General features: G+C 45.2%; 1 protein-coding gene and 1 long non-coding RNA gene across 5 annotated transcripts in view; one reads left to right on the forward strand and one right to left on the reverse strand.

The window, feature by feature from the left end:
• Positions 1-299: 299 nt before the first annotated feature.
• Positions 300-1,768, reverse strand: LOC131512489 (uncharacterized). Its single transcript, XR_009262153.1, has 2 exons — positions 1,439-1,768; positions 300-461 (listed from the first exon to the last, which is right to left on the reverse strand). It is a non-coding gene; the product is annotated as an uncharacterized LOC131512489 (long non-coding RNA).
• A 206-nt stretch (positions 1,769-1,974) lies between these two features.
• FSTL1 (follistatin like 1) overlaps positions 1,975-12,234 on the forward strand; it is a 76,787-nt gene continuing 66,527 nt past the window's right edge. For all 4 annotated transcript variants that reach the window (XR_009262151.1, XR_009262150.1, XR_009262152.1 and 1 more), the window contains exons 1-2: positions 1,975-2,107; positions 2,269-2,325. Coding sequence is in view for 1 of the 4 variants with exons in the window: in XM_058731268.1 (XP_058587251.1) it covers positions 2,105-2,107; positions 2,269-2,325 (60 nt within the window). In the remaining 3 variants the exon portion in view is untranslated. The remainder of the gene's footprint in view (positions 2,108-2,268; positions 2,326-12,234) is intronic.

The raw sequence follows: 12,234 nt of genomic DNA on the forward strand, positions 1-12,234 counted from the left end.
TACCAAGGAAGCAGGAATGAGTTATCTGGTGAGCTTCAAAGAGGAATGATATATGTGTCGCCGTGACCCCTCAAGTTGGGGGAGCTGGCCTGTCCTAGAAATCATGTGTTTTCTGCTTTTCCAGAAACTGTAAAACTGCAGTCAATTTTACAAAAGCAGTTTTTCACAAGAGGGGACTCTCTGCATTGATAGATTGGCCCTCTATCAATCATTGAGGGGGTGTGGGGGACAGGTCTGGCTTCCCAAGGTTACACAAGCAAATTGTCCAATTCTGCTTATGACTGCCAGGTACTAAGAGAGCCGTTTAACATATTTTATTTAATTCTGGGGTGAAGTACATGCAGGTCCATTGTCCTGGCAGATCTAAAGGCATGGCCACCATTCTAGTGCCTGCCCAGGACAAAGTTGATATTTTCCTCCCTTCAGTCGGACTCCAGTGGCTACCTCAATGGATTGTGAACCTGTATGGGGAATATGGGTGTTGTCTGAAACCCCCTAAAACCACAACAGTAGGCTCTCAACAAGCCATGGTAGAAGAAAGAATATGAAAAGTTCAGAGGACAATGAGAATACTGGCCTGATTCCAGCAAAGGGAGTATAAGAAGTAGTTGAAGTAAGGTTACATAAATAGGTTGGTCCCACTAATGGAAGACCTACATGGAAGGGAGAGAGCTTGGATGCGATGTGGGTGAAGAGCGCTGAGAGTTTCTGAGGAGGGGAAGAGCCTAAGGAGGACAGAGTTTAAATCAGGTAGTGAAAATATGGCAATGCATTGCAGTGGAGACTAGGGGAGGAGAGCCTGGAGCTGGAAAGCAACCAGAGGTGGTTTCCAGATTTCCCCAGAGAGGGAAGAGGAGGTCTGGCCTAGGGAAGTGGCAATGTGAGTGGCAGTAAAGAGATGCACGTGAGATCTCAAAGGGAAAACTGCCAGACCTCGGAGGAAACCGGGGTCTGGGAAGAGGGGAAACGTTTGGATGGCGCTGCTCTGAAACAGATTGATGAGCAGGCCTGGTTACTGATAGGAAGTGGGGCTCAGCCTTCGGCACGTTAAAGCTGAGGCGTCAAGTGGATTTGCTTCTCAGCACCAGGGACACCAGACACAAGGTAGGAAAGGGGCCGCAGCTAGGAGTTTGGGGAGTCAACACCTTCAAGGAGGCAGTGTACATTTGAAGGCCCTTCGGAAGAAGTTGGTGGAGATGGGAAGTATGAACAGGGAGGGGACTTGGGATGACAGGGCTGGGAACAAGGGCACAGGTGTGGGAGCAAGGGGAGGGGGGCGGAAAAGAGGAGGGGGACACCACTCCTGGACCAGAGGGGAGGACGGGATGACGCTGCTGGCAAACGCTGGATTAAGGATCTTTTTAGCAGAGCAGGGCGGCTGCCACCTCTCCCCCAGGAAATCCACAGTTGAACCCAAAGCAGCCTTCCCCAGGCTGACCGTGTTCTGGGCCCTGCGCCCACTTCCTCGCACTCTCTCTGCCTGCCGCGAGTCCCTGGTCCCCGGGCCCGTAAGGGTCCCTCCGCACCTCTGGCTCTCTCTCGATCAGTCGTGGGGCGGGGGGAGAGGGGGCGGCTCCGGCTCCCCAGGCCGCAGGGCGCCTTTTCCGCCAGGTTCCCGCCCTGGAACCGGCCGTGAGCCCTCCGCAGCACCGCCCACCTGGCCACCGCCGCAGCCCGCGCCCACGGCCCGCCAGAGCTGCCGCAAGCCTACAGCCCCTCCCGGGGGTGGGGTTTCGGCCCCCCACCCCTCTCCGCCTTTGTTACAGCTTCCCCCCGGACGCCCCCTCTCTGCCTCTGCCCCCACGTCCTGGGGGCCAGAGGGAGAGGGGTTCGGGTGGCGCCGGGACGCACGCGGGCTCCCCAGAGCGAGGGGCGGGGAGGACGGAGCGGAGCCGGGAGCCGCGAGCCACGGGGGCAGCTGCTGCAGAAGGGGAGGAGAATGGGGAGGAGCTGGGGGGCAGGCAGTCGGGGAAGGAGGGGTCTTAAGGGGCGGCGAGCGCAGGTCGGATTTCCTCCGAGGCTGCCGATCGGCGGAGCTCCCACCTTCCCTTAGAGCTCGCTGCAGCCGCCCTGCCCCGCGCCCTCCGGAGACCGGGACCAGACCATGGTGAGAGCTGGGCGCGCGGCGCGGCGCGGGGCGCGGTGGCCCGACCCCTCTGGGCGCCCGAGGGTGGACGGGCGGAGGGGGCGACTCTGCGGGACCCGGAGAAGTTTCCGGGGTGGGCGCGGGGCCCGGCGCCTTCAGCCTCGCTCTTCTCTCTTCCTCAGATGTGGACACGCTGGCTCGCGCTCGCGCTGGTGGCGGTCGCCTGGGTCCACGCCGAGGTAGGTGAGCGGCCGAGGAGGTCCGAACTCGGGATCCGGGGCCACTTGGGTGTGCGCGCCTGGCGGGCGGGGAGTGCGTCTTGGGGATGTTCTCCCGGGGTGGGACTGGGAGTTTCCATGCGTGGGGTGAGGGGGGCGCTCCGAGCAGAAATGCTACTTAACGAAACTTAAACCTCCAAATCAGGAAAAGTAGTTTGGGCCGTAAGCGGGAGCCCCACCGCGGCTAATATGGAGGGAGAGTGGGGAGGGGGGAGAGAGGACGAGCTGGGTGGATTGGGACGGAGGCGGCGACAAGAGCAGCAGCCGAGTTCAAAAAGGCGCCTTTGAGTTCTTTCCTTCACTTAAAAGGAAATTGAGAATAGTTGGGGGCTTTTTGCTTCCAAGGCTGACTCCTTGGGGAAAGGGGCGGGGGGAGTCTCCAGAGATTCTTCTTTTAGGGCGGAGAGCCCTTTTTTTAAAAATCTTTTTTATAAAGTAAGTTCATGATTACCAGCATTTTTTTTTTCTTTCTTTGTAAAGTCCTCTCGGATTTTGTGTTCATATCAGGGCTATATAACGGCCTTTAAAAGTCTCAATTTTCCCTTAATCCAGCGTTGCGCAAGTGTAAGAGATCCATTGCTCTGCTCTTTGGGGGCTCCGCGTTTCCAGTCAAAGTATTTCAGCACTTTTTTGGTAATGTTTTCCTTTCAACTCCAGTGACCTTCCTGAGACACTACAAACAAACCAACAAACCCTTCACTCACAAGCCCCTCCATTAACTCAAAGGTTTATGGACAGAAAATAAACAATTCCAAATTCCCTGGGCTCTAGTCTCTCAAACAGTGAGGTCAGAAACCAAACATTTGATAATTATGGCAGGAAATGTGGAAGGAATTAAAAAGCATGAGGGAGAAGAAATGGAATGTACATTACAAAAGAAATAGCTCCCTGGTGGGTGGTTATTCTCCCTCTTTGAATTTTTTTCTTCATATTACAGTTTAGCCCCACCCTTAGCATCATAACTTGAGTCTGCCCAGAAAAAAAATCATAAAAGTATGCAAGGTCTTCATGATTAAAAAAAAAAAAAAATACACATACATTAAACTCTCACTTAATTTTCTATAGGTTGCACTGGAAACCCAAGCTGTTTTTACTCACAATGAAATAACAAACAAACAAAAATAGCTCCTGTTTACTGGATATCTACTTTGTGTTATAATAAAACCCCATTTTAATGATGGGAAAACTGAGTCAGAGGTTACATAATTTATCCAGTGCCCTAAGTTGTTAGATGGTAGGGATAGGGATTTGAACCCAGATAGTCTGGCATCATACCCCAGGTTCTTAACCTCTACCCACAAAAGGAGTTCATGTTTGGTGTCCCTCTTACACAGCACACATTGGGCTACATGCATCATTTCTTTTAAATCTTCCCCAACCTTAATAAGGTCAGCGTTGTTAACCCTATTTTATAGAGGAGGAATCAGGTTTAGGAGATTAGGTAACCTACTCAAGGTCACATGGCTAGTTATTTCTGAAGAAGGATCTAAATCCAGTTCCCTCAATGTTTGGGGGCCCATCTTGAACACCAGATCTGCTTCTCCTGCATTTTGTCTTCCAGGGTTTGAATTTGAGGGAGGATCTGTCTTCACTGGCTGATTTAACCCTAGTTAGGAACACCCTTCCATCCCTGCTGTGGCCCTCAAAAGGCAGCTGCAGCCCAATGATGGATGAAGTGAATCCCTGGTTGGTTTTATGGCCAGGCTTAGAATTGCCAGTTAGTGTGTGAAATCATTTAGTGAACTGGAATGCAGATGTGAGGTATGATGAGGCTGTTGGTTCCCAGACCACAAGACTGAAGGCTGAATGCTGTGTGGCACAAGGTCCAGGATCTATTCTAGGCAGCCTGTGCTACACCCCTCCCCCTCAGGAACATTGCAAGGCAAAGCTTTGCTCTCATAGGAAGCTCCCCCAGCAGCAATTTCCTGCTTGAGGTGGAAGAGCAAAGAGTACTCCCACCAAATTCCCAGCTAAAATCAAGAAGTGCTGAGGCATGAAAACTGGGAGTTGGTGCAGAAAGCAGGCTGTGAACTCGGTACCTGAGCAGTGAGGAGTAAGTATGATCCAGTTTGCATTTATTTCTTGGCTCCAGACTCTTAAGGATTATTTTTTAATCAATCCAATCTCTTGATGTCTGGCCTGAGTAACACATGGCAAGTTTTTAACCTGTGTTTAATAATAATATACCATTAATTATTAATAAAAAGGTAAAATAACCCTAGCAATTTATTTATTATTTTAAGCATTTTACTGTGTAATTCTGCTTGCAATAGAATTTTTTTCCTTGCTAGCTATAACAACATATAGCAAACATATACCAAATTAATGATATTTACAGCCTTTGTTGACACGAATCCACTTTAGTAGACTTTAGGGCTAACATTGTACAAATATTGTTGAATTTTTAAAAAATGACATTTAGAAAATAAACTTAGTTTCTTGGTGCTTTTTGGTTTAATACAAGTATAATTATTGAACTCAACATATATTTTTTTTTAATGTGATTACCTTACAAATCATATTGATATTACAAAAAGCCAAGCCTTTGCAGTAGTAGACCTCCAGAACTAGAGGTGTCCCAGATTTGGGAAAAGGTGGTTGTCATCATTATTAATGCCAGTCTATAAATCCTGTTTGGCTAGATTCAAGAAACTATTAACAAATCTCATTAAGGAAAGTGTTATATTTTGAATGTCTTCCATGGTTTCTTACTTGGCACCACTTTTTTTTTTTTTTATTGCTTCCTCTCATTCTTACTTTCTTCTTGTCTTAATACCCTTATTCCTTTTAGCAGCCTCCCACAAAATTCTGCCCCATCCACATGAGCTCACTTCTGCGCTTCTTTTTATTTCTGTTTGAGGGGATGGTGGGGAGTGTGGCACAAGTCTGTTGAAGACTATACATTAACATCTGTATGGATGAGGAATGGGGGGGATGGGTCAAAGCAGCTTGAGGGAGTGCTTCAACTGACAATTACACAGCTACCCCTTTTTTAGATTCTGTTGAGAGGGGGCTGTGTGGGCTCATTCATTCCTCCTCACCCATCCCCCTCCCACTGAGAATTCTAACAGTTCAGAGAGGTGTTGATGGAGACTGGGAAAGTTTGACAATCCAGGCATTAGGGCATGTGCCCTTGACTCTGAATAAGTGGATCTGAGTCTAACATGGCAGGCTGGAGGGAGTCCTGTGGCCCAACTGCCTGCTCCTGAAAGACCGCCTTAGTGAGCACCTAAGCACACTTCCACTCTGTGTGTTTATGGTGGTTATCTCTGCTTGCACTCTGATTGCCAGCATTCCAGGTCTATAAATTCATCATGATAAGTCACATGTACGGGGGACTCATTCACAGATCAGAATGCTCATTTCAGTAGGGAAAAACTTGACCCATGAACTGCGAATATATCACTTAAGATAATAGTAAAAATAATAACAATTACACAGATGGATGAGAAGATTATTAGGTCTTTGTCCCTCTGATGCCAGATTTCTCATTTACACCCTATTATCAAAATGCAAGTTAATCAACCACCAGGGGTTTTATTGGCTGATGTGGGATCTCCTCTGTATCCTTCAGAATTATCCTAATGGTGGATTTAGGGAGGCCTACAGTCTGGCCCACATCCTCTGACTGCTTCTTGGAGCTGCAGCAGAACTACGATTTTAATATCCATCTTGCACATTAAGCACTAAAATAATATCTTGTTTCCTTATTCATTGGCAAATAAACTACTTGCTGTGATTCTAAAGACCACTATTGGAAATTAGACTGTTAAAACATAGCAGGGACTCTGCTTGAATAGTCAAAACAGATGGGCAAGCACCCTGCAAACTGAGCCCCTGGCCACCGAAAATGTCTTTAGAAGGAGGACATATTCATTTCCCATAGAGGTCCCTGGATTGGGTGATGGAAAGCGCGAGTCCCTTCCCAGGCTCAGAGGAGCTAACTGGGGAGGAACTGTGAGGTGGAGATCAGGAGGCATGGGCTGCAGTGGATGTAATGTCCCAGAGAAGAAAATAAAGTCTTCAAAGTCAGTGAGTTAGAATGATGTGTTTCTAGGAGAATAGAGAAAGTAAAGGATGGACTGTAAATACCAGTGGTCGCATATCATGAATTGAAAATGTCAGTATTTGTTTTCCTACTCTTCAAGTAACCGGACATCGAGACAGAATTTCTAGCAGCCACAAATAGAATTAACATAATGACACCAGATATTGTAGGGTTGAAAAATACCTTACACTTAGATGGATTCATTTTGTAAAGCCAGGTTTTTAATGTCCTATAGGTCAAATGCATAATTTTCTGTAAGGTGCCATCTCCTGGTGCCTGTAACTTTGGCGTGGGGGCAGGGGGCGGTTCTCTAGGGTTGAGTCATCGACAGCATGGGTCTTCTCTTCACAGGGCCCATCAGGCAGTATCCCCACAGGCCGAGCATGCCCTACACACAGGGCCGAGTCATGCATAAAGTGCAAGACATGGTCTCTGCCCTCATTACAGTATAATGATGGGCCAGATGCCTTAAACTGTGGCAGTTGTAATATTATTATAACTATATGATGAACAAGTATCTGTACAATTATAATTATTGCTTTTTTATATTAGCATAGGGCTTCCCTTGATTTTTAAAGTATTTTTACATTAGCACAATGCACAAATCTTTAACGTAGAGTTTGATGAACTCTTACATCTGGATATACCCATATAGCCAGGACCCAATCAAGGCTGAGGAAGTTGGTGCAGAGAGGAGGCTGTGAACTCCTGGTGTGTGGAAGCAGTTACAATGAAAAAAGTGAGGAGTAGATACGATCAGAGTTACATTTTATCACTCAGGGATCATCATTTAATTAGTGTACTCTCTTCATGTCTGGCCCAGTAACATTTGGCAAGCTTTTAACTTATGTTTCAACAATACACCTTTAATAAGTAATGAAAAAGTAAATTAACCCTCTCCATATGATGATTGCAATTTGGATATTATTTTAAGCATTTTAGCTTATAGTTAGCAGTGTTTATAGCAGAAAATTGATTTTCTTGTTAACTATAAGGACATATAGCAAACACAGTTAAATACAGTCTTTTTTAACATTAATCCATTTTAGCAGACTTTGGATCAGCTTTAGGGGAGCTGACTTGACTATTTTGTAGATGGATATTCCAGGGCTCAATATAATCTACACTGAGAAACTAAATCAAGGAAAGAAACTCAAATAGTTCTTTTTGATCACTTTGCCCTGGCCATTATTACTTTCAAAGGGACTACATAAGATGTCTATTACATTATTTATGATGGCTAATACTTAAAATTTACTACATATCCAACAGTAGGGGAAGAGTTAAGAGTTAACAACAATATGTGCCACTAAAAGTTATGTTTACAGAAATTTTTAAAGCTCTGGCAAATGATTGTGATTTAATTTAAAAGGCAGAACGCCCTCCACTCTATGCCTTATTCTCACAACTGTGTACAGAGAAGTGTAACAAAATCTTAAAATCCATCTTGAGGATTCTTGTGATCCCTTTCCTTTTTTCAGGAGGAATTTACCGTCCTAATATATGCTCTTTTATTTAAATAAACATGTTGAGCTATTTTCTGATAAAATATGAAAAGATAATATGCTCATAAAAAGCTTAGAGAATATGGAAAAGATGAGAGCAAACAATAAAATCAACCATAATTCCACCACCTAAAGATAAATCAGCCCTGCATCCCTTCTTTCAGAGAAACTATCAAAATCAATCAACAAATGTATGTGGTGAGCCTACTAAACACTGTAGGCAATAAAAATAAGTATGAGGTAACACTACGAGATAAACGGCATGCAGTAATGGGACAAGCATGGCAAACACATCACCACTACCCCCTCCTTTCCCCATGACAGACATTGCTAATCAATCATAGGATTCTGTCCTTCTGAGTCTGGAGGAGGTTTGAAAATCCTCAGCAATGTTCTGGGTAGCCACTAGCAATTAGTCTGCATGTGAGATAAAAGATATTTGCCACTACTTCTGGAAAAGTCTATCCAATCTGACAAACACTGGTATATCTTTAAACAAAATTAAGGTGATTAAAAGGCAGAGTTCAGGACTATGTGAAACAAAGACAACATGGGGTAATAGGTGGTATGACTAGGGTAGCGAATAAATGAAATCACACACACACACACACACACACACACACACACACACACACAGCACTTTATTCCTGGCCCAAGCTTTTAACTTCTTTAGACAAATTCCAACACCTTAGAGTGAGCCAAACCCTCTAATGTTGGCCATCAACAAGAATATGATAATGAGAATTTTCTTGGCTGTTCTGATGGAGTAAACAGTTGTTCTTGCTAAGGCTCTCTAAGAGCTGCTGCTGTCATAGATAACAGTTCCTGCATTAGCAGCCATCTGGCAGTAACTTGCTAATAGAAAGCTCTTTGGGTAGTTGGAGTACAAAATATATCCTATAAATCTGCATTTTCTGCTGTGGTTTGAGGATTTCAATGAAATCTTTAACAGACTTTTTATGTGCTCATTTGGAAGCCATCACCAATAAGCTATTCCCAGGATTAAGTCTGAAATTTATCACCCTTCAAATGTTCCCTGAATAATCCTGGACACTATTTTTGACCAGCTAAACTGTTGCCAAAACAAGTCGTGTGACACATGGCAAAAACCATGACATGTTGCAGGCTCATTTATACATATGTGTGTCATGGGATATTGGCTTGAATTGATAGAAGGAAAGTGGCTCTTTGTCTTTACTTTTTATGTCATTCAAGACTTAAAATTTTTGTGTCTGAGGCAAAATTTGTCTTTTCTGCACAGTCTTTCATTCTGCCCTTCGGTGATAGTCAATGAGTATAAATTATTGATCTACTGAAGTTCCAGACATTATCCCAATCCCTTTGCACATATGCTGCTATTGAGAATAGTGTGGAACTAAAAGGCAATACCATGGAGGTCCCTGTTCTGAAGGAGTCACTACCACCATAGCTCCTGTGCAGCTCAAAAGGACCTGGCCAAATTTAGGGCCCAGATTTATGGCTCTCACAGAAATTTTCACTCCCTTCCTCACCTCTTGCTGCTGGTTCAGAAAACCCTGAAATGCGGCATAGGGATGGATGCCTTGTCAGAACTTGAGAGACTCCACTTGAGTTGCTGGTCCCATTTTCAGCCTGTCTACCTTGACCACTCAACCAACCTATCCAGAAGGTGGCAGCTTTTTGTGTGGAAATTGTGTCTGTTCACGGAGTGCTGATGCTTTTCTCTTGTTTCCCATATTCAGGTCACTCAACCCTTCCACTGAGTTCCTTCATTCTCTTCTCTTGTTTGCCATATCTGGGTGTTTCCAAGTTTTATGTTTTACACAGACCCTGTTACAAGCACCTTCTCATTATTAAGAAAGATGTTATAAAATAATGAGAGTCCTTGACTTCAAAGTCTTGCTCCACCCCTTTCTTGATGATGTTACCTTTTTTAAGCCACCTACTGTCTCTGACTTGCAGCTTCAGTTAAGAGCAAGGGCTTTGGGTAATGGGCCGGGTTTGAATTCTGCCCTTGTCTAGCTTTGAGGCTTTGTGCAAGTAACTTAACCTCCCTGAGCTTATTTTCCTCATCTGTAAAATGGGAATAATGGCCATCTCTCTGTCTTTCTAACCAATGGAAACTGGAAAAGGTTTCCTCTACTCATGAAACATAGTCAACATGAAACACAATAAAGTGCCTCTTAGCAGCCCCTAGTAGGCACTGAGAAAGAATGTTTTTGACTCTGTAATGACTTCAACAAGAGAATTCTCAACTTACATACTAACATCTACTAGGCATTGTGTGTATTTGTTCAACCTGTGTGCTGGCTCAGGCTGTTACTATGTTTATCCTTGAGAGGAGGTATAGCATAATGGTTAAGTGCTAAGACCTTGGAGCTAGATTACCCAAATTTAAATCCTAGCACTACCATTACTAGCCCTGTGATCTTGAGAAACTTGCTTAACCTCTCTGGGCCTGTATCCTTATCTATAAAAAGGGCATACTACAGGGTATTTACTCCATAGGTTACTTGTGAGAATTGAATGAGTTATTACATGTAAAGCAGTTAGAAGAGTGGCTCAGCACATAAGAGTACAGTGTTAGCTATTATTATCATCCTAGTGGTATCTATTTATTGGAAGAGCTCCAAAACCCATGGGGTGTGGGTGTAGGTGTGCACATGCACGTCCGTGGCTTACAGAACTCTCCTTGCCTCTTTTACTCTCCAGAGATTAAGGATCACCTTTTTAAATGACACCTGGATGGCTCAGTCAGTTGAATGTCTGACTCTTGATTTCAGCTCAGGTCATGATCTCATTTTCTTGAGATCAAGCCTCATGTAGGATTCCACGCTGAATGTCCAGACTGCTTGGGATTCTTTTTTTCTCTTCCTCTCTGTTCTCCCTCTTTCTCAAAAAAAAAGACAACTAGGCTATGGATATTTATTTCAGTGGAGGCTTTGACGCCCAGAATTCATATCAGAACTCTTGCTTCTACTGAGCCAATCTTGCTTTCAAACTTCTAGATACTGTCAGTTCTATGAAGTCAGAACCCTATCATTCCTGCAGAAAGAGAATTAGGTCCTCGTTGAGCCCCTCCCATTGCACAGGCAGTGGGCTGTGCAAACTAGCATAAGTTCTCCCTAAAGACAGTAAATGAGGGAGAGAACCAAAAAGGGAGAAAAAGGGAGAAAAAGCAAAGAAAAGAGGGTATAAAGTTCTTGGAGGAGCGCCTGAGTGGTTCAGTTGGTTAAGCCTCTGACCAGCTCAGGTCATGATCTCACAGTTCATGGGGTTGAGCCCTGCATTGGGCTCTATGCTGACAGCTCAGAGGCTGGAGCCTGCTTCAGATTCTGTGTCTTCCTCTCTCTCTGCCCCTCCTCTGCTCCCTCTCTCTCTCTCAAAAATAAATAAACATTTAAATAAATAGCTAGCTAGCTAGCTAGCTCTTGGAATTTTTCCACATTCAGTTTTTCTCTCCCCTCTGTCTCTCCTTCTTAGATACGGAGGTGGCCACCGGATATCTTGGGTTTTTATGGGGGGGATGGTCATTTTTGTCTATTCTTGCTGTCGTCCCCATAGCATGCCTGTTACTGGGCCATAAATTCTAAATTTGGGATTTGGAACATATGATCACGCAAAGGAGTAGAACCCTTTGCTTTCACTGTTTGAAAAATAAATACTCTCAAAGACAGGGTAGGGAAGTATGCCTGGAGCAGGCTGGGATTTGTCCCTCTGGGAACCAAGGCAACGCTCTGGGTGTTTGGCACACAAACCTTGAGTCCTCCGCTGGGTACTGCTGTGTCTGGTGGCCAGCCCTGACTGCACCCTCACATGGCCACTGATCCCAGGCCCCAGAGCCAGGTCTTTGTTGCTCCCCGTGCTGCCCCTTGCTCTCCTCTGTGTCTTTCCCTTCTCCCTTCTTGTCTCTCTCAGCTTCCTCCTCCACCATTGAAGAGAGGTCATCCTGGAGTGTTGGTGCCACATTAGGATCTGCCAACCGCCCCCCCCCCCCCCCCACCTCCGGACCACCAGGTTCACATCTATGTGGAGAAAAAGCTCCCCAAAGTTTTCACACAGTATTTTGCTTCACCCATTTAGGATCAAGTAAAATTTCACAAAGTTAACTCAAGAAATGAAAGTAAGAACTATCACAAACCTGTTCTCTGTCAGGCACTAAGTTAGTGCTGGTGACTAAGACATAGACCCTGTTCCTAAGGGGCCTGCAGTCCAGTGAGGGAGGGAGACAGGAGCAGAGGCTCAGAGTGATCCAGTGTGGTAAGTGCCAGGACAGGCCTGAGAACCCACACCAGCACTGGGAAAAATGAGTAGTAGCCAGACAACAGCAGGAGGAGA

The sequence above is a fragment of the Neofelis nebulosa genome, chromosome 5 (genome assembly GCF_028018385.1).
Source record: "Neofelis nebulosa isolate mNeoNeb1 chromosome 5, mNeoNeb1.pri, whole genome shotgun sequence".
Lineage (NCBI taxonomy): Eukaryota > Metazoa > Chordata > Mammalia > Carnivora > Felidae > Neofelis > Neofelis nebulosa.